The 24,736-nt window shown below is 28.7% G+C and overlaps 1 protein-coding gene and 1 non-coding gene across 3 annotated transcripts in view; both read right to left on the bottom strand.

Annotated features, from left to right (window-relative positions):
• Nucleotides 1-442: 442 nt before the first annotated feature.
• Nucleotides 443-515, bottom strand: Trnaa-agc (transfer RNA alanine (anticodon AGC)). The gene has a single exon. It is a non-coding gene; the product is annotated as a tRNA-Ala (tRNA).
• A 4,541-nt stretch (nt 516-5,056) lies between these two features.
• The window catches only part of LOC132920818 (probable G-protein coupled receptor No9), a 115,730-nt gene continuing 96,050 nt past the window's right edge, over nt 5,057-24,736 (bottom strand). For both annotated transcript variants that reach the window (XM_060983512.1, XM_060983513.1), the window contains one exon: nt 5,057-7,154. In XM_060983512.1, the coding sequence (XP_060839495.1) occupies nt 5,328-7,154 (1,827 nt within the window). In that variant the 3' untranslated portion in view covers nt 5,057-5,327. The remainder of the gene's footprint in view (nt 7,155-24,736) is intronic.

Below are 24,736 nucleotides of genomic sequence, written 5' to 3'. Positions count from 1 at the left end.
AGTTCTTTATGTGAGACTAGATGGATTGAGTAGTACGATAGTATATATATTTGAATTTAAAGCAAACCTCGAAGAAATAGTAGAGATAGTCTTGTAATAATTTCAGAATGAGACGATCATATTGTTTCATCTACAAAAGCCAAAACTTTGATTTTTTTCATATGTAACTGTGAGTTTACGAGTATAATGACATTATTTACTGCTTCAAGTATATTAAGCATTACTTCAGCAGCTCGTAAATTATTATACAAAGTGTGACACAATATCTTGCTTCTGTCATTAATTGTACAAATTACATTATGAGTACCCTAAATGACAAACTAATTATGTAAAAAATTAAATTTTTTTTATTATTTTGCCTCTCCCCTCCATAGGCACTATTAAATTATAATTTAATTTTAAATTTACACAATTTTGTGAACTAAAAAAAAAAAATTTAACTTGGAGGCGCCGGGCATCGATCCCGGTACCTCTCGCATGCTAAGCGAGCGCTCTACCATCTGAGCTACGCCCCCAGATGAAAGTGATAGTTCAAAGCTTGATTATTTGAAAGACCAGATTTTATTGAGTTTATAACGGTATTTCAGTGCCACAGTTGTGACGAAAACAAATTAAAAAACATATACATCGGTTGCCCGACATCGTATAATTTTTTACATGTAAATCGTATGATTTTTTGTAATTTGTAAATTAAGTAAATTGTAATATTAATAATTTATTTATTAGAATAGATTGTAAAAAATAACAAAACTAGTTATTTGTATTATGAATATACCAATTTCAATAACATTTTATAATTTTATTACGAATTTGATAAATTTTGTTTGGTTTTTTTGGCACGGTTATATATGATGTCACGAGTAGGGTACCACCATGCCTGGTGACTTCGATGCCGACGATAATATTGTTGTAGGTGTTGGTAAATTGCTCTAAACGGCTGTTTTCGACGTATTGAAAATGTATATATACACGATTATATTACCAACATATAAAATAGGGTAGGTAAATACGTAAATAATTATAATACATAAAAATAATAAAAAATGCATTATTAACAACTCACCTGATGCAAAAACAGAATTTTAATTTGGCACCTATCATTTTATATTACCTAGTTTTTTATTATATGCCTTTTTTTATATCACTTACAAAATACAATATTTATTATAATTATAAATATGATTGCACATATCAAAAAAAAATTTATAATTTTATACTTTTTTTTTTTAATAAATTATATATCATGCCATTTATAATTATGATTATTGTATTTATTCTTTTATTATACCTATTCACATTATTATTATTTACATATTAACCTCTCCTATTTTACGGGTTGATATTATAACTATGTATATAATAATAGGTGAGAGTTACTGGTGCATTTTACTCTATATATGTTTTTTTTTTTTAGGGGGGGGGGCTGATTGGTATAAAAAAATTGAGTTTTGAGAGTGACTGGTTCATGCCCATTTTCGTTAATCGTTATTAATCTATTACTACTCGTATGTTTTCTATAATTATTGAAAACAAGATTTCAATACAGAAATAGCAGAGTTCATGTTGATACCTCCAACATAATAACACTGCAGTTAGCTGTATTTTGTCACTTGTGTTATACGTTATAGTATTATGTGATACATTTCATAAGACTACGACTACGTTAACATATATATTAAACTCAGTGCTGCAGTGGATTGTGATGAATTAGAAAGTGGCGTGATCTCATAATGCTGAAGTAGATAAGATAAACTAATTTTTTGCTAGATTAAAGTCCACGATGTATATTATTGTTTTATATTATCAGACACATAGCCCGTGAATTAACGCGTTTTTTCTGTAACGGTTTATTTTATATTGAGTAGGTATAAGCGATTTACATAAGAAATTAAAGTCATTTTCTATAATATCAAGTAATATTTACAAAATATTTTTAGTAATATCATGCTATTTATAGACAATTTAATTTTTTTTTCGTTTTTTTTTCTATAGATATCATTAGAATTATATTTTAGTGTTCAAAATTCTTGAAAATAAATTACGAATTAATTGCATTAATTATATTACCTATATCAGTTATATCTATTACAATTATTAAATTAATATATAGTTACAGTTATTTTTTTTTAGAGAGATTTTAAGAAGGTTAAATATAAACGAAGTTAATTATTTTGTTATAAATAAAAAATTGTATTCGTTGAGACTTGAACATTGTTTGTATATTATAGTATTATTTAAACATGTACAAATGTACAATTCTGTGTATTTTAGAATATAATAGGTATATTTCATTAAAAATCTATAACTTTTGCTGTTATATATGTATACAATATAACATTATACTAGTATTGTAAAATCATAATTCAAATGAATCAGATTTAATTGACTTAAATGATGTGCTCATTAAGTAAATTTATAATTCAATTTACATTTTCAATAACACCGATTATAACATCGGTAGTTATATTATATAAGAGTTTTAAAAATAGTTTTAACATTTAAATTACGTCTTATAAGTACTTCAGTATTTTTTTAAATAAATATTAAATGTGGTGTATTAAATAATGATTTCCTCGTTATTTTAAATATTTACACACTTACCGTTTTCACCGCAAAATTTTTGTTAGTTCTTCGTACTAAGTATACGTACTCCGTAATATTTGAACTCGTTAGTTGATGATGATTATAGGAACCATTATCTCATTATAAAGAAAATGACAAATTGCAAATGATAGAACATACTTCGGGTAATTGATTGTTCTATATAGGTAGATACTTCATCGTTTATGTATTATAAATCTGTTTATGGTTTGTATTAACTACATAATGTTGCATGCGACAATCATTTATGAAAAATAAACGTTGTAATTAAAATAATTTAACTCAAAACATGAAATCAATATATACAATATATAAATATATATATGTGTTTAATTATATGATCGTTTTGAACACTAGTGATAAATTCAAACCATTTAAAAAATAATGTTTACATTATAATTCATATTTAACTCAGCATTTGATTTTATAGCGTTATAATTATTTTGGGTGTCTTATTATATTTACCGATCGTAAATTAATTTAACCTATTACGCTTATATAATAAAGGTAAATATTACCGATAAATATTGTAAAAAGTATTTTATAAAAATGTTGAAAATCGTCAAGATGGAACACGAGTGAAAAACGATAAGAAAAACACAAAAACCAATAAAATATATCAGAAAAAAAACGTGTACCTACGTGATGGTGTTGGTATTGCAAAATTATGTATTACTTGATGGTCTAGTGGAAGGATCAAATCGATCGCATTAAATACGAAAAGATTCAAAATTGCAGTCAGAATATTGAATAACAAACCTATTGTAATGTCATTAAAACGATAAGATAACCGACGTCCGATTGACAAAATTAATTTTCAACATATCTAACAAATATCTTGCGAAGTTCACTACTAGAGTAAACGCAAATGTGATATCGATAATAACTAGTCATTGTATTTTAATTGAAACAAATTAAAACAAGTTTACTATATCAATTTTTTTTATTTTATTAGGTACATATTTTATTAATTGACAAAAATCGTCTTTTATTTCATCTGGTTGATATTAAATATTGTTAGGTACTTAAATTATATTCGTATATTTATAAATACCTGACATTTTATATTCACTTAAACTTAAGATGGGCATAAAATATATAGGACGATGCAATAACTTATTTAACACAATATGTTTATTCGTCGAGCTCATTAAAGTAAAAATGTAACTTTCTGCATAAATTAAATAATTTAAGTCATTAAATAATAATGTAATTATATGATTATTATTAAATTTCTAGTTTTTTTTTGGACGAATTTTTGTTCCACTTACAGTTATTTCGTTTAAACTTACATTGGCATCCGTTAATACGAATTCAAACTCAAACCTAATCGTTGACTTAATTTGGTTATTTTATTTTTCAAATGTGATATTATAATTTGTACATTTTCTTAATATTTGTTCAATAATATAATTAATACCTAATATATTATTATTCATTATACAATTTATTAAGCTTACCGCTGAATGATCTTTTTTTTATTTTATTCTAAGTTTAATCTAACTCATTTTACTGAGTTAATTTTGGATGAAAAATGTTTCCATTCACAAAAAGGCACATAACGTTTTGGTCTATGTCCAAATGCTGCTAAATAAAATACGTACAAGAATAATAACCTATTCGGTTTACAATTTTAGAAAAGCGTAATTATTTGTTACGTATATATTATGATTGTAAGTAATTATAGTTATAAACGTGATTTGACGTTATAGGTTCAAAATCATTTTTACGTATATTACAAGATCTGTCAATAATCTACTATGCGTGTTTCGTTTTAAAATGTCGTTTAAAACTACGGCGGTATTTTTTTTTGATTTGTTTTTGATTTTTACGAAGTTAAGTAAAAATGATGCCGTGATAAATTACACAGAGCTCGATTCAATTGTACACGTGGACATAAATAAAATAGTTTACGAAAATATGAGTTTCGTAGTTGTTTATGTCGATTTTCAATATTTGTTATTATTTATAAATGGCTAGATAGACAATAATAATAATAATAAAAAAAATAATAATATGTTTAGGTATATTATATAGTAATATAACCATGACCATTATACCCTTTAAAAAGTGCTGTTCTCGTAGACCGTTTTTTTACGAGGTCGTTGACATCTCGCTATTTATATATATAAAAAAATGTTTTGAAATAATACCACGAACTCTATTATTTTATGTATACGTGCTATAATATCATTATATATAATATATAAACTGAGTGAATCGATGTCTTGTGTGTTGTATGGTATGGTTATTCGTAATATTATTATAATATTTTATGGACGATCGGTCGGTAAATCACTAAGCAAAATAACTCCTCATGTTTGTAATACGCTCGTCTTAAGTTACAAACGATACTAAAAATACAACATATCGTAACGTTTTACACATAATAATATTATATAAGGATAAAACATATAGTTATGTCGGTAAACATAATAATAATAATAATAATATGTAATTACACAATGCGTATTATATTAATAATAATAATGAGTGGGTAACGGAAACACATAACTTTATCGTATATAATATAATAATAATAATAATAATCTTATATTAGCGTATTTGTATAATATAATATAATATTTCGTTTAATAGTTATAATAATATTAATAATGCAAAAACAATCGTGGCGCAGAGCAGGAGTCATGCCCGCGTCGTAATACAGAATATATTTTCTTAGTAACATCATTACAGCGGTGGAGGTGCCGCTCGCGCAGTGGCCATCACCTGTCGTCCGAACACGGTTCGTTGAGCGGTTCGCTGTCCGAGTACTGGAGCAGTCGCATGCTGCGCGCGCTGCACTCGTCGGAACCCACGGCCGCGACAACGGAACCCGCGACGATGTACCTGTTTCGAGGGGACACGCCGCCATGGCCACCGGCGCCCAGCTGCGAACCGTCCGACCCCTTGCGGCGGCCGTAGTCGGCGACGGTCAGCGTGCCGCCCGCGCCGGCCGTCGAGTCGCCGGCGGACGCCCAACAGCACCACCGGCATATGATCCGCTTGAACGCGAACCGGAAGTCCTTGCTGAACAGCGCGTAGATCATCGGGTTGATGGCGCTGTTGCAGTAGCCCAGCCAGAACATGACGGAGAACAGAGTGGGCTGTATGCACGTGGGGCAGAATGCCCGGACCAAGTACATGGTGAAGAAAGGTAGCCAGCACACGATAAAGCCGCCCACGATTATGCCGAGCGTCTTGGCCGCCTTGGTCTCCATCCGGAACCGCTTCACCTGGGCTTTGATGTTCCGCTTGCCGCCGCCCATCATTTTCGACGCGAATTTGGACTTGTTGTTCGACGACCCGAGACCGACACCGCGGCCGAGGCCACCGTCGCTCGCCCCGCTAGCGCCGGCGCTACCGCCGCCGCCGGTGGACTCGTCGTACGACGGCGACGGCGACAGTTGGTCCTTGACCGACGCGACGGAACAGGATGCGGGCCTGCCACCAGCGATCGCACCGGCGTGCTGGTTGTGTTGGGCGTGGTCGCCGCCGCCCGGGGACGACGTCAACAGGAGACGCGAGTGCGGCGATGCCGTGTCGCCCGCGCTGCACCGGCGGTGTTCCTTCCGGCTGCCGCCGGCCACGCGCAGCTGACACGCGGACGTGTCGACCACCGACCGGACGGTGGCGGCCCGCTGGTGATGGTACGTCTCGGCCGCCGTGTAGTGGACGGCGTACAGTGGACTGGAGCTGGTCGGCGACGTCGTAGACGAAAACGAGCTCCGCGACTTTTGGCTGAGCGTCTCGGGCGGCGAGTTGCCGTTAGCGTCCACCGCGGTGGCCGTGGTGACGGTGGCCACGGCTGCGGCGGCCGCCGCGGCGCTTATGCAGTCCGAGCTCGGGTAGCTGACGCTGATCTTGATCCGCTCGTGGTTGCTGCGCCGGACCGACGGCCGCCGACTGTTCGGCGGCCGGTTCACGTCCGGCGACCCGCCGCCCGGGCCGTTGGGGGCGGACGGGGTCGCGGCGTGCTTGAGCGACGAACCGCGGCCCCGGTGTATGCGCAACGTGAGCCGCTGCTCGTCGAACCGGTTGCCGAACGTCCGGCGGCTGCGCATCGTCCGGAATCCCTGGTTGATGGCCCGCGTGGTGTGCACGGCCGCCTTGTAGATGCGCCAGTAGAAGAACAGCATGACGAACATCGGTATGTAGAACGAGCCCAGCGCCGAGTACACGACGTACCACTTGTTGTTGGGCAGCTCGCATATCCACGGGCATGACTGCGGCAGCGCTTCCTGCTGCGGCCGGCTGGTGCCGTTCCGGTGGTACAGCTCGTTCCGGATCAGCACCGTGGACGCTTCGGCCGGTATGTGCGTGTCGCGCCAGCCGACCAGCGGCGGCAGGCATATGACAAAGCTCAGCACCCACACGATCACCACCAGCACCTTGGCCCGGAAACTGGTCATCAGGCTGGGGTACTGCACAGGCCGGGTGACGGCCAGGTACCGGTCTAGCGATATGGCACACAGGTTGAGGATGCTGGCCGTGCACATCCATACGTCCACGGCGAGCCACACGGAACACAGGTAATCGCCGAACAGCCACACCTGCAACGTTACATTACATACGCGTGGTCAGTAAAGCTTTAATGAATTATGATTATTGCCAATACATTGAAACTATAGTATAGGGTCAGATAAATAAACTATTCCACACCCCCCCCCCCTCCCCACAAACAATTTGAATGGCGCTACCGACAAATTGTGATGGACGATTTTATGGTTTGTAAGATTAGAAGGGAGATTGTTGTTGAGAAGATAACAATCTTCAGAAACATAATAGTCTAATTTTAATTGTATGACTTTTAAGACTATTATTTTCAGTTTTTAGTTTAAAAGAAAGGTTAACTGAGCTTTGATACGTCTAGTAAACCAATACTAGCTCTAAATTTTATCGTTTCAAATTATTTATTAATACATATTCACAATGTTTATATGTATAATATGTATCCAGCGTTGTCGGGATGTATTTGAAGAATATGTTCCGAAACAAAAGTGAGTGTTTGCAATAAACTTTGTTTTAACCTACTAAAACCACCCCTCCATTGTAACTGGCTCATCTCTCTCCTCCAAAGCCGTGTTTCGTCGAAACGCATGTAAATAATGTATTTAGTCATAAAACTAACTTAATGTGTGTTATGCAATAATACTATGCATTACGTTGATGTACGGGTTCGCTGAAAACGAATATATTTTAACGCAGCAATGCATATATTTACGCTTTTAATCTTTGTAATGCCGACTCCCCGTTTTTTCCGTCACCTACCATTATTGTTCAAATGATAAAAATATTTTATTAATTTATTTTTTTTCATCTCAGACGTTCTCGATAGCAGTAGTTATAATATGCAGTAGATGTACGTATACATAAATTATATTTTTTGAATCTCTTAGTTACGTATATCGCATATTACTACAGCGATACTACAGTTATTTTTATTTTTTATGACGTGACATATTTATCATTTTCTTGTCCAAAAGCTCACCTAAAATTAATTTTAATAACCATTCATAATATCATACTGGATAAAACACTTTATATAATATATTATTCCATCTCAGTATACATAAAACCAACCTGCAGGATATAGCTAGGGTATGGGAAATTATGGGATTATCTTCTTATCGGGTCAATTATTTTTATTGCAATCTGTTCAACGTAAAAATCTCGTTTTTTCAATACATATAACAACTGAATGAATATGAACAGGTCAATAGTTTCAATGTGACAATTTAACCGTGTTGTAATTAAAACGTTCGGTCCGTTATCGCACAAATTGACATCCACGAATTTGTTTTGTTCGTCTTAATCTTAAGTAAGTTGGACACACGTGTCACGTTGATAGCTACCAAATAGTTGTCACTATCGTACGAAAAATAAAATATCAAATTAATTCGCCGATAACAGAGTGGCATGCCACTCCGAAGAATTCTACACGCCAATGCACCAAAATTGTCTATTCATTGCGCCGACCAACTGATAATATAATAATATAATAATATTAATAAATATCAGTATAATAATAATATAATACTACAATATCATATGATATCAAAAATTCGACGATTAAAAAAATAAAATAAAAAAACAATGATAATTTACCAAAAACTCGTATGTGGTTAAAAAAAAAAATTGTGGTTATTAATAAATTGTTACATAATAATTAACATCATATATTATCAAACAATCTTCAAGTCAAAATGTCGAGTTTGGCGTACTAGGATAACAAATTTGATTAATGATTATAAAATATCGATAGAAAAAAAGGTCAAGTCAGGTTAATTCAGGCTATTTAAATTATAACGGACAACTTTAGTTCATAATTTCGTATACTTGTTATAGGATGCAGCCGTGTTTGTTGATGATTAAATTTCGTTACAGTCATGCATATATTTTATATTATTGTTTCAGTTTGTGTAGGTAAAAAAAAAATATAAAGTAAAATATAAATATGAAATGGTTAAGCTGATGTTGTCATATCATATTAAAAATGTACGTTAATACGTTTTCGGGTGTATAATGACAGGGAATTATTGTAAATTTAAACTTTGCTGTACATTTTTGGCTTGACTAGTATTTAAAACACGAAAAAATCAATAGAATATTATTTAATAATACTGTATTAAGATAAAATATAATTCATGCAGTTATATGGTACAAATGGATGAATCGTCGATAAAAGTAAAAAAAACAAAACAAAAGTAAAAATAGCTTTTTTAATAGGTATCTCGTTAGGTTTAAGGTGCCTATTATAGTAATATAATATTCTTCAATGTTATTCAGTTTGTGTAATGTAAATTAAATAATAATCATCGATATACTTGTGATTTTAGACTTAATTCAATGTTTATGTTTTTCCTTGAGAATTTATGGAATTAATAACATATCATATAATGATATAATAAAGTTATTTTATTTATTTTTCTACTAAATAAAATATCTGGTTTTTTTTTTATCTCGTTTATATTATGCATTCGTGAATACACAATCCCGTCGATTAAATTATGTGATATATTAGTTAATGTTCGAATAATTAATTTTTAAAAGGATTTTAATCATGGTTTTATTAATATAAATAAATACATATAATGCTTTTTTTTTTTTGAATTTCTACAAATGAAAATAATAAGTTAATGATAATTATATGATGAAAATATGAAATTTAATGAAAGTTGGCTTGAATGGTCTTGAGGGGTGAAAACTATTCAGCAACAGTACTTCCTAATTAATTTGATGGGATTTGAGGGAGAAACTGTTTTTTTATAATTGTTATTATATTTTAAATAAGATCGTCTCTTGGCCATTTTATTTTAAGTCTCCTCAGTGAGTTGTTGGCAGATCAGGATTGGGCCGATAAGTTACCTAGAAAATCTCATAGGGCCACTCAAAATATGGGATAGCTATGAGTGTTTGTCGTTATTATTTTTTTTTTTTACGATAATGTTAAATTAGCACTTAAATTAGTAGAAAACAGAATTGTATCGAATTATTAAACAGTACACTATAGATGCAGTTGTAATCAAACTTTGAAATTCGAAGACTCGATGGATCGACACATAGCTTGACAACCAGAGATGGTTGTTAACTATAATCAATAATGTACTAATATACAACTTTATATGATTACTGTATTAACATATTTTTATATGTTTAATATTTTACGCACATATTTAGTGAATTTGTTAAAATATACGTGCACTACGTAGTTATTTATAAATAATTGTTCTATGTTAAATTATAATTGTATTATGTTACGTTAATCGAAAATATTTTATTTTGTTTTTCTGTATATTATGTACCTAATAATAGAATCTATTGAGTAAACTGTTGTCAGAGTGTCTCGTATCTTTTGTTTACATCTTGATACATAATCTCACATCTTGTAGCTATATATATATATATAATATAAACATAAAACAAAAGTATCTTGTATCGTGTGACAATGAGATACTTTTTTTTCGATATCTCACCCGACCCATGTACGCGTCGACAGAGTAATGCCACCGCTGCAATTATCGCGATACCGACTTGACACGTTTATCGACAGCCTTTTCGTATATCTCGCGAATTCAAAAACTCCATTGAATCAGAAAGCTTTTGTAACGAGAACCTTTATATATATACGTATTATTATTCCAGCCGAGCCGAACGTCCGCCTGTTTTACTGCTCAGTCCGACGTGGAATATAAAAGGTCAAACGCATTGGCCATTGACAGATATAGAATAACAAAACTTTTCGTTTAGCCAGATAGTTTTATTATATATGAGACACGTTATTTGTCGGTGATCAGTCAATTTCCCGTTTAGTAACTTTGGCCGACTTTATATACACTCACGGTTTTTCCGTCGCCGTTACGCCAACCATACAAGCAAAAATATAGTCCGAGAACAATAAAATATAGAAGCAGCCAACGACGCAATGTGTATGTGAGTGTAGAGGCATCTGCAGGCGGCGTCGATGAAACGGTTGATCGAACAAAAAAGTTACCAAAATAACTTCGACGACTCGATACGGCCGTGAATCTTGGACTTTCGGCTGCAATAATATATATATATATAAAATTGGACTTTGACTATATTAAGCACCACCCTAAACTTTTTGACAAGTATGAATAAAATATATTTTTTCTTTAAAAGATATTTTCGATTTTGGAATTTTAGGTGTCATGAATTAATTAAAAAAAAAAAAAAAATACTAATTATGTATAAAAGATTTCCATTTAAAACTATATAGGTATTTGTTAAAAAAAAATCTAATAAACGTCTCACTATTAAATAAAATATGTATCAAGTTTTAAAAATTAAATAAAATGTGAGTTTATGAATTAATATAAAGTATCTGAGTTTATCTACATAGTAAGGTATACCTAACTAAACATAATTATTGGTCAATAACGCTTTCGTTAATAAACAAAAATAACAATAATATCAAACGTTATAATGAAAAACATTATTCAATATAATATTAAGTCGATTAGTGTTTAAATTAATTAATTTTTAAACATCCTAAATATTTGATTGTTTAATTATTTTTATTGCGAAGCTCTTAAAAATAAAAGAAATATTTTTTAAAATAATAATTTATTATAACAATTAACTTAATTGTTATTAAAATTACTTGGTTATTAAATATAATCGTGAAAATGTTTTACATTTATTAGCCACCTGATAAAATATTATATATTTTAACTTAAAATTTATAATGGAAATTCTATTTCAATTTAATATATATTAAAATTCTCATGTTTTTGTTTAAAACTTCAAAGCCTTTTTTTATGTTATGTTTATATTATCTTAGAACTTAAGAACTATCCGAATCTCTATATTGTATAATAAGCTACTTACTGAAAGAACCTGAAATTCTTACCAACAAATAACACTAGTGCTATGATCTACTACGTACAATAAATAGAAAATAAATAAATTATTCTTGAAAATATTAGTTTACTGAATGATTTTTTTTTTTATCAAATTGATGAAAGATCCTTTTAGTCAATTCATGTTTGTACATATAAATATTAGTTTTTACCTAATCACGATGAATTAATTTTATATAGCGAATTATGAATAATCTTTTATCCGGAATAGAGTTAATTTTGAATACGTTTTATATTTATTGTTTTTTTTTTGGCGTTTTAAATGGTAAAAATAATATGTATTTCAAAACTGTTTGATTTTTTAATTTAATTACACATAACTAAAGGTCTTTTAATCCAATAATTGCTATAAAATTATAAAATTTAAAATAAATTTATTTATATAAATACCGCTTGTCGAGTTTTAATTGTAATAAGTTTAAATGATTTATTTATACTATATTTTGTAAATTTTAAATGTTCAGTGTTATTTAGTTCATAGTTGAATATAAGTTTATGGAACATAGTTACTTATTAAGGTAATATATTATGTATTATGTATAATAATGATTCATTTATAATATTATAATATATGTGTATATGCGAATATGTATGAGTGTATAACGCGTATTCCCTAGTAAGTTTTGAAACTCCCAATTTGTTACGGAGATCACACATATGCAACCATTAAAGATTAATTGAATGCATACTACTAAGTCTTAACGGTTATTGTTATCTTTAATCGTTGTATATTATCATATAATATTATGATCCCAATACAAATTTAGGGTTTTCAAACTTTACACTCACTCATATACTATACTATAATATACCATGGTTAAGTTAACGTTTACAATATTAATCATAGTTGGTGGATGGTAAAGTTTTATTAATAAATATATTATAAAATTATAAAATAATAAAAAAAAAAAAAAACACACATTAAATAATCTAATATTTTGGTCAAATAATAGAAATAATATTGATGATTATTCACGTTTTAAATTGTTTTTTTTTTTGGAAAACTGATGTGATATAATATTATTTTTTTGACTTTTCGAGAAGTTAGAATTTGTTGGAAAATAATTCGTATTACAAATTTACGAATAATAAAAAAAAAATGTTGCAGTTTATGTTTTTTGAAAATCACAATCGTTGATATAATAATATATTCATATTATTTTCGCAGATTTATCTATTATTTTTGTTTAATAGTATAACAACATGCTGTTTAATGTGATTCTACTATTTCTATTCAATAACACGGAAAAAAAGTAATCGTTCTTCCTGGGATAATGCGACGTTTCCGTAGACTCTGTAGTCTTTAAATAATAATACGTTTTTAGTGTAAAGTGTTGTGTTAACGCGCGTATATGATAGATAGCTGTCTGTTATTTATTTCCCCGTTGCTGGGCAAGGGGAACCGAAAGAAACAAAAAATTCACATCATCGTACATTTACTCTAACCACGCGAAAGCGAACACTTACCGTACGTGTAAAACTTAATACGACCAGTGCTGGTTATAATGTGGTATTATAATACTTTAGGTAATACCACCTTCAACGTGGGCAATTTTGTTACACCTGTGTTACATTATTGCAAGTAATAATGGCCTGGCACGGTGTGTCGAAAATGATTATTTGGCCCCGTCGTACTAGAGTGTATCTAAATAATAATATAATGTGCGTCGTAATAATAATTAATGTCGTCGTCTTCGTTGACCGTCGTTGTGTGTATGGGGGCTTACAGTCGACAATTATCGCACTTATACTAATTAAAAATGTACAAAGCAATAAGGGAACAGCATAAATATAGTATACATATTATATAATATATACACAGTCCCATACATCGTGAGCGTGTTGCGCGTGTTGACGGCGGTCAGTCATCATTCGATTTTGAATAATTATAACACAAGGCGTTTTATTATCATTATAAAATTATGTTTTAATGAACATTTCATAAACTATTTTACCGAGCTATGTGTCTAGACATTATGTAATATAACTTTATGGTTCTAGAGCTTGTTATATTGTTAAATTTCATGTTTCCAACACGTGTACGTGTATTGATATAATCTATTAACACAGGTACGAAGTGATCCGTTTAATTGGCAACGCTTTTTGGTGTTAATATTTTTATGAATTTTAAATAAAAAGGTTAGGATTATTATAGATGTGAAAAGTCATTAATAATTTGAGTAAAATGGCAAAAAAACAATAGATAAATTATTCGACAGGTTATTAATTAGAAGCCTTATATTGTATTTACTATAAAAAAAAAAAAAAAATGTATATTGACTTTCGTTGAAATAAATTAAAAAGAAATGATACGCTTTACATTGAAGCTGTAAGTGACGATTAATTAAATCAAATTTTGAAAAATGACATCCTACAGTAAGCTTGTAATTTTCTATTTTTGCGTTTGTAATATTTGTTATATTATACGATCCCGTAAGTAGATATTCGCTTTTCTCTTATTCCGTTTGACTGATTTTACTTTTCTGTAGTAAACAAGTATCTCGATTTATTAAAAAAGCCTAACGGCACAACCGGAAAAAAGCGAATTAGGTGTTTTACATTCACTACGTATAGTAAATAATGTGGAATAAGTTAAGTAAAAAATTTAAAGAATATAATTTTTAAAAACAAAATTTAAATTAAAATATTTACATAAACACTAACACGGTATCATTACATTCAATGTATGGTCTTACAATTTCATGCATTATTACGTTAAAAAAATAAAATTGTTAAGTTCTTTTCAAGTTATTTTTATAACGAACCAAAAGTCTACGAAATGTTCAATATTCAGAAATATAATACTATGTATTTATTTGAAGTGTATTTTGATCTTCTTTACTCGGAAACGCACTTATAGGAGGATATGAATGTTGTTTGTTACGTTATTATTTTCAGCTAATAAAATCCGTAAGTTTAAAATAGATATTTTTTTTAAACTGTAATGTACTCACATCTAATCAATTAATCGTATTTATTTTATACGAAAAGTGGTCACCGTTTGTAAATAAAATATGAATATAATAAATGTATAAATATTTTCATTATAATTACAAAAAAAATGTGTGATTCCTAAACATTTAGTATCAAAAAAATAGGTACAATCTGAAAATTAATTTAGTATTATAGATAATATACATACAGTATACTTTTAGAATAATGGCTTTTAAAATATAATACATTTAATACAGTAAATGAGTAAAGCACGTAGTGTGAGTATAACAAAACTAATAACTTCAACTATACTATAGGTACTGTATATTAAATCGTGCTTATGTAGTATTAATATTAATAATATGAATACTAATGCATGTTTTCAAGTTTTCAAGTATGAAAATAAAAGAACTTTCGGAGCGAATGCGTGATACACAGTATTAAATATTTATTATCCTTATTTAAAGTGATCCATTTAATGTAGAAATTTGTTAAAAATTAGAATTGATTAAGTTACTTTTTCACCATTTTATGTCATTTGAAAATTTTAACTTTTTTAAATTATAACATGTTATATAGTATTGATCTTTATATTCTAGAGAATATTTTTTTCAGAATTTTAATGGTATACAAATCATCAAATAAATACTCCTATGTTTAGGATTATAAAATTAAAAGTGTATGTTGCCATTGTAAAAAATAAAAAAAACTTAAACATAGTTAAAATTATATGTTTTTTTTTTTACTACAATAAATCTGAAATAACTTATATAGAACATATGTTTTAAAAAAAAAATTATTTTTGGAGATAATGTGTGATGTATGCTATTTAAATATTCTTTCAAACTGATGTATTTAATGTAATATCCCGTGTGCTTGTATCTCCGATTTTCCGTGATTTATTTACGTATACACACAATACGTCATAAAATAATAATATACTTTACTCGAGGAGGTGAAAAGGAATACTAAAGAGAAGAAAAAAATGGTACATACAGGTCTGTGATTGGTTTCTTTCAGATTCAATGTTAGGGCATTCTTATTACTTATAATAATATTATAATATATAAACGGGTACAGAAATATGAACTCAATAACGCGGCATTGTCTAATAATTTGAAACACTCAGTAAATCAGCTCGTTTAGGAATAAATCAAAATATAAATTGAAAAATGTATGTTGTCTTTCAAAAAAGTAAAAATTTAAAAAAATTATAATTTCTGTAAAAAAAAATGGTGTTTTATTTCGACTGGAAATTATACAAAAGAAAAATTTTCAAGAACGTTAATAAATTGCTTATGATCAAATAATAATTTGGTGTTATATGGAACATATATTAATAATATATTTTATATCTTTATTACGTATTTAGTATGTAGGTTGATTTAGTTATTTGATATTTCAGGACTCTTATAATTGACTCACATAGCCGTAATAAATTATACTACAGTGGACGAATCTCTTCACAGTTATTTTATATGTATTTTATTTTTTTTTGTTCAATTGTATTTTTGTATGGATATAACCGTAATTCCGTAAGTTTAGTATGTACTTTGATAATGTAATGCCATTATGATACTTAGAAAAGGTTAATCACGATTATATAAATATAGTTGAATTAATTATATACGTCGCATTAAACTATTTAAGTCAAACAAGAAAAACATCTACTTTGTTTTTTATTTTAATGAAGTGTTGTTAATACTTTTATTTCCTAATTATTCTATCAGTGTATTATTAGAAGGTTTTAAAAAAATAATAAGTCACGAATCATGATGTATGTATAGGTAATCAGAATTGTTTGTTTATTTTCCTGTGAGTAGAATTTATATTATGTAATAGCATTCGAACAAACTAGATTAAGTTGAACTGGCGAAAATGTCTGTTTTTGCTTAATTTTTTGTATATTTTCCTGATTATTTTGAATACTATTGAAAATTGTTGTCATATTTAAAGTAAAAACTAAATCCAATCTGCTATATGCTATCCAAAGGTACATTCAAAGTTGAAAATCGAACCATTGTTTTTAATGTTATTGTGTACGCAAATACACACACACACACACACACACATACACACACACACACACACACACACACACAAACCACACTATTGTAAAATCAATACATCCATCGCTCCACTCAGAAATAAAAATTATTAATTATCTGCTAAATAAAGTAATTTATTTAATCTTCCCCATAGGTTGCTAAAAACCTTTTATTTTTTTTTGAAATTACCTTTGTAAAATTACGACAAACAATAAAAACAAAAGTAACTTTTCTAAAACTCGAACCAGTGCTATCATATACATGCGTATACATTTATAATGAACTTTAAATATTTGTATATTTTAGATATTGTATAAACTTTGTATTACAGTAATTGTTTATAAGTTTATAAAATAATGTTGTTATATAAAATATAATTATATGTATACATTGTGTACGCTAAAAATTAAATTATAATTAACTTCAATAATATATTATAATATACAAAGTGATTATTTTATCAAAGAACACTCACTATTTAAAAATATATCAATATTTTTGAAACGATTTTTCTTACATAGTTGTTAGTCAATAGTCAAAGTAAAATATTATTTTTAATGTTTTATACTTTTTATTATGTCATAATCGTTTAAATTTATTAACTTTTGATTGATAACGTACATTTTTATTTTATATTCTGAAGCAGAATATTCTTCGTAGTATTTTGATACATAAAAATCAAATTTTGAACAAGTGGTTTATGAGATAAGTATTTAAAGTTCAGATGATCGGAGTAGTTGACTAACAGTTTGTGGGGTTAGATTCAACTTCACCTTATTAACCATTAAATACTATAAGTTGTAACTCATAAGCTACGACGGAATTTCGATTGTTATACATCGGATACTCCAAAAAGATGGTGTTTCAAAATATTAAACTAAAAATATATGTTCAGGTTATGCACATTCGTTGTCCAAGTGTGCACGTGTTACTAATGCTCTCATAAAATATTCAAATCAATGCACCTAATTTTAACGAAATGTATTAAGTGTTATTTAATAAATATCGACGCATTTTTTTTAGACAATGCAAGAACTAAGCGTTTCTTTAGCATAATTTTACTATTTTTCCAAATAATAGTAGTTTTAAATTAAATATAATATAAATCATAATTGAACAATATCTAACAAATGCAACATTTCCTAAAGCACTGTTGCACACGGTGACTTTTGGATTTAAATCATTCTACCAGCTAACAATATTCAAAAATCGGAACAAACTGTATTACCCATTATGATAATTAACAACCAAGTAATTAAAACAACACCCATAAAGATAAATAATAATAATTTTCAGTTTTAATCTGAATCCAATAAACTGCAATTATCTTCTTCGCCCAAAACTCCTACTTTTACCACCACTACTACATCCTACAATATAAAAATATTTTATATTGATAATTTTGACCTCGCTAAGCCTGTTCTAGTACTAATCGCCTCTAAAAATATTAAAAAAATGTAATACAATGTATTAAGATATGTAGTCAAAGGTCATAACAATCTTTTATACATACATAGCGAAAAAAAGATTTTTCATCATCGATATTCATTTAAGAATTAATATACTTATCTGAATTAAAAAATGCATTTTCATATTTAATTGTTTCTAACAGTTTTAGTTATAATTCAACTTCAGGTTAGGTTCATCTAAAATTTCAATGTACTCTTATCTACGGGTAAATAATTCAATTTCTAAATGAAAAGGATGCTAAATTTCACATATATCAATTACATTTTGACAAAGCATTTATAGTATTAGTAAAAAATCTCCATCCCTCTTGTTTCCAAAAATTGTTTAGTATTAAAAAAAATTGGGCACTCCGTTAGAAAAGTTGCTAATCATTTTTTAATATATTGCACTATTAAACAAAGAACCCATCTAGAACTATCTGTTATTCGTCGACCTTAAGCTCGATGGAAACAATAATGATGTTTTTGTTATATGACTTTAATACTTCACATCAAAGTAAAAATAGAGGAGCTACACATTCAACGACAATTTTTCCAGTGCATAAAATGTTAATCTTATGATCACATTAAAAGTCACTTCTTCCATTCTCCTAGATGTCTCAAACGCGATGGAAATTACAGCATCGTGTACCACATCACGTGAGTCTCATGAAATTTATGCGCTATGGAAGTAAACCATTCTACTAATTATAAGGGATGTATTATGTATAAAGAATTCCAAAAACGACGTAGACATACTTCCAATTGAAAATATGAAAATAAGTCATACAGCCACACCAACAGCAGTCCAAACATCTAAATACTTAGCACAGCAGCCAACCAACACATTTTTCATGTACACTGACAAATCCTACGCAGATTTGACAGGTAACAACTTTACTCAAAACAAAAATGCCAACTCTCAGCTCTGCTTTTTCTAACCTAGAAAGTGTTTTTATAAATTCTTGGATGATTTTAAGTCTATGATTAATCCTCTACTCGCACTTCTGACCACACTCATTTCTAAACTGTCATTAACAAAGCGTTATTAATATAACTCATATACTTCCAACTCCTCTGCTCGTCGAATTATTGAACGCTAATTTATTACTAATTATACCTAATATAATTAGGTAAATGATACAAATTATTAAAAAATATACTTTTTATAGAAAAAATGTTATTTTATTTTGAATTAAGTAATAATAATATTTTTAAAAACTTTAATATATTTAAAAATAATTAGTATTCAATGATAAAAGAAACATATTTAATAGTATATTTTTTTAATTCAATTAAAATAATCATTTATATATAATATACGTACGCAATTTTTATTAATAGTTCAATGTATATACTTTTTAAAATTATAAAATTAATATTTATTCTCTTATTAGTTATTATTATAACCCATATGGAAACTAGATGAAGCCTATAAATTTCAGATAATATGTTTTAGAGTTCTGAGCAAACTGATGACGACAGCAATAAAATTATTTTATTTTTCAAACAAATTTATGTATAACTAAATTTAGAAAAATCAATGTATTAATTCATGTAAAGCATTAATATTAATTTTTTTTTGTAAATAATTTAAATTTTTGAAGCTGTACTAAGAATAAAAAAAAAAAAAAATCAGTTATTAAAAATAAACATAATATAATTTTCCAGTAGATTTAGAGTATAAATATTTCATTTGTTTGCAATGTAAATGTTTATATTTTATAAAACTCGATCGATTTATGTAGTAAGATTATTTAAATATGAAAAGTGTAATTAATTTTATATTTTATTATTACATATTAATTAATATTTTAATTAATAAATCTCAGAGTTCAAGTGACATTTAATACAAGAATTACATCATGTTTATTTTTGAATAAAAATTTTCCTCACTTTTTTTTTACAGTACGGATAATTTTTCACGCATACCTTTAATGCTGTCCAATAATAATTATGATATCTATCTAGGTAGTTAAGCACCTTTTACCATGATTTAATCCTCACAGTATGTTTAAGATTTTTATAATATTAACTTATGCATATAATGCAAATGTCATATAATATTTTATATTTTAACGGTTATCCATGAATTTGATCCAGTGGTGACGTGAATAAAATAGTTTACATTTAACGCGTTTATTTATGAAACAGTGAAGAAAAAAGTTCTTAATATTATATATATAAGTAAATCTCAAACGATTTAAAATTTTATTTCATGAAAAAAGTTTGCAACAAAATGTTGTAAAAACACGTGGGCCAACAACATTTAGCGCGATCCAAAACTTACGCCGTTCAAAATATATTTAAACTCTTGCCTTTATAAAAATATTTTTATAATATATTCATAAAATATTATTATATTATACACGCGTAGTATGTTCAAATTGCTAAAACGCTGTTTCGCAATGAGCAAGCCACACCATGTATGGTAGATATATAATATAGTATATGTATAAACGAGTATGCGAACGTTTTCCAAAAACGTTATACCTCTTATATACGCACATTTACATAGACATTTTATGATAATAAAAATAACAAATAATGTGTAAAATAATATTGTTTCGGTATATGATTATTTGAAAACTTACGCGAAATTTAATTGCCGGCGGGTGCCAGCTATAGCATTTTTAGTGTCTTTCGCCCGACCCTGGTGGTGGTTGGTATATTATTAAAATAACAATAATGTATTATACCAATTCACATGGTCCAATAATAAAAACTTACAACCGCTACTATTTTTTATTAATTGATTTTTTTTGTTGTTATTGTTGTTGGGTCGCATAATTACATGCATTAAGCGCACAACGAGTATGTACTCATAATATGAAGTACGTTATTAAATTTATTATTATCGACGTTTAGTATAACATAATATGTTATAGCCCAACATAGGCTGTACAGGACAACACTAAAATGATCGTTATAAGTTTTTGAAAAGTCTATATAAAGCTCATACTATAATTATTATATAATAATATAATATAATACAAAAGGATTGCTGCAACGCGCTATGCTATAACAAAATAATATGCGAGATATACAGCCGTGAACGTATTCAAGAGCCAGGGGAGCATTATCGTAATTTTCTAATAAATATAGTATATTGCACACAACATTTTGTACATTTTAATTCATACATCAAGAGATATGACAATTTTTTCCAGGGAATAAAAACTGGTTTGAAATTCAAAGTACCCGAAAACTGAAACTTGTGAAATTAATGTATGAACCCGGCTTCTAGTTTTCTACACAAATCAAAAACAACAATAATTAAACTCGCGTTATCTCTATACTAAATAATAAGCCTAGATATTTTAATTGTCATTTTTAAATAATATAAATTAATATATTTAAAATTGCACTTGGCTTATAATAACTGTTAAAATATTTTAAACTTGATGATAATAATTGATCTGATTATCTGATTGATAGCAGAAGGCTATATGACGTATTTAAGTTTACATCAATCAAATGTATATGGTAAATATACGTACGACAGAACTTATTTTGTGTTATTATACTTTATTTAATTTTATAGTGAATTGACTTATTTTATCAAACTTAAATGTAAGAATTTATAAGGACATTTTTAGGCTATTTAGATATTTTGATTTTGATTTTGATTAAAAATTAAATATCTAAAATTTAAACATTTTCATAAATCAATAAAAATCTACGGAATGCTCTTGATATTGATTTTACCTAAACGTTTATCTCAGATCAATTTATTCTAATATTAAAATGTCTAATAAAACAAAATTGGTTCTACTAAACAATATTGTACGTTTGTAACATAAAAACAATACATGCTCCAGGTGTGGAACTTCTCAAGATTTAATATGTATGTGTTGGATTGAGGGGTGAAAACTTAAAAGTATTTCTCACACAGTTACTCTGCATAAATGGAACAATTTAACAGAAAAAAAGATTTAGAGATTATTATTTTAACAATACATATTATAGTATTATACTTTGAGAAAACTCCTTCGCTTTTGTACACACACACACACACACACATACACACACACACACACACCCACACACACACACACATACACAATATATATTATAATATTATCGTATGTATACTGATGGGGTTGAAACGCCCGAATCGTCAGTCGTTTACTCGTTTCATTGTTGTCGTTATATTATATATTACATTGTATAAAATAGTAACAGCAGTCTGTACGAGTTACCGTTGAAAATTTAAAGCAGCGGTGGCAGAGCACGAAAACAACTTTGAAGACGGCCGCACAACTTTCTGGCGGCAACTAAAAAGTCGATGAGACCGAGAGTAAAAGTTTCGGGTTGTGGTGCGAGCGGCCGAATGAGAAATCTTGTCAGGTGAAACGCAAAACGACCACATCAGCTATATGTGCGCACTACACTGCACACTGATGCAATATACATGAAACGTTACCCGATGAATGCGGTACGAGGCTGTGATCGAACTATTGTGTTCTGTATATTGTATGATAATATTATGTAATGATGTTTTTGTGTAAAAAGGTTACACGTGTTGAGACGTCATATGGGACTAATAAAAATGATTACAAATGTTAATGAAATATTATTGTATTTGTATAATACGGTGTATTTGGTGTATGATCGATTTGATTAGAAAGTATGAACACGGTTGAAATAAACAAAACGAAAAATTATTTTTTTTTTATTTATTACTATTTCAAACATATTATATTTATTACCGAATAGAAACATCTTATTATCACGTCGACGAGATGGTAGGTGTTGTATAAATGTGTAAATTTGTTTTTTTTTTTTTTAATTTTTTTTGTGGGTATTCAAAGTTTAATTTAACGTATTTTACAAGTTACAACACACGAGTACACGAGATATAAATTATAATGATGTTATTATTTTACACTAGTACTTATATAATATAATATATTGTATTGAATATGTAGTGGATAATACGTACCCCGATGTTTTTCCTACTTTGTAAATATATATCACGCTATTTCAAACTGTCATATATCTTCAAATAACTTTGTTTTAAATAGTTTTACAAATTTCTTAACAATTTTTATTGATAAATAGTTTTACTGAAAAGAATAATTTATACCCTCTTTAAAAAATTTATATTAAAAAGCGCATAATATAATTTGTATTTTTTATTGTAATATTATTAAGTTTTATGAAAATAACTAATAAGATAAAGTTTTTTTTTTAAATATATGTTTAGAGTTGGACATAAAATAAAATTGATTTTATTTGACTTTTTGAAATCATTATGATTTTATTTATTGTCATTTTGATATATTATTTTACCAATTTAAATTATCTTTAATTTAATAATTTGTACAAAGGCATTATAGCATTATGATAAAATATCTATTCTATGCTGCTAAAAATATTTTTATAATAATAATAAAATGTTATTAATCCGCCTTCTAAACTGATATGATATCAATGAATATTATTTTAATTTTTAAGGTTCAGAACGATTTGTATTATTTATTTTTTTTTTTGTAATATTATGGCTATTCTTTTTTATTATTAAATTAAAAACTCGTTAAAAATAAAAATAAAAATACTTCTACAACTGTATTTTTTTAAATTTAAGTAGATAGGTACACTAATAATAATCATAAATGTTTTAATAAAAAATGTTCTAGATAAGTTCATAAGCTCACTGTGAATTTATCATAAGATACTATCGACGATTTTTTTTACATGAATGTAATATTAATAACAATAAAATTATTACTTCGATCTACGTCTAATTAAAAATATACTTGGTATTTAGATGAATTAAAAACAATTATTATTATTTTTTAAACTTCATCTTTCCTTGATTTTTTTCTTTTATGTTTTTATAATATTTGATGGTATTTTTGTAGGTAGATTTTTAATACATTATTTAATCGTGAACAATATTTTCACGTTAATGTTAAATATTGGTAGAGGTAAGAACAAGAATTTATTCTAAGTTAACTTTTTCTATTGACACATTCATACTTGGGATCAATTCATATTATGAATCATTTGATGCTGTAAAATATGGAAGTGATAAGAAACGATTTATTTAATATTATTTAAAATTAAATAGAATAATATTAAATTCTTTTTATAATATGGAACTTATAAAATCATAATAAGTGGTCACAAAATATGAATACATTGGAAATTGGAACATTTAAGTTTTTAAATTGTTTATTATCTGTTAATGTTGTTGAATGAATGGAAAATACCAATATAGTAAGCATTTTCAAAGTTTTCTTTGAGTAAAAATAATAATCACAGAATAATTGAACTACAGCTTTTTGTATGCTATAGATTAAAAAATTATCCAACT

This window comes from Rhopalosiphum padi, chromosome 2 (genome assembly GCF_020882245.1).
Source record: "Rhopalosiphum padi isolate XX-2018 chromosome 2, ASM2088224v1, whole genome shotgun sequence".
NCBI lineage: Eukaryota > Metazoa > Arthropoda > Insecta > Hemiptera > Aphididae > Rhopalosiphum > Rhopalosiphum padi.
The sequence above is the reverse complement of the archived record's forward strand: the minus strand, read 5'-3'. Positions and strand labels throughout refer to the sequence as shown.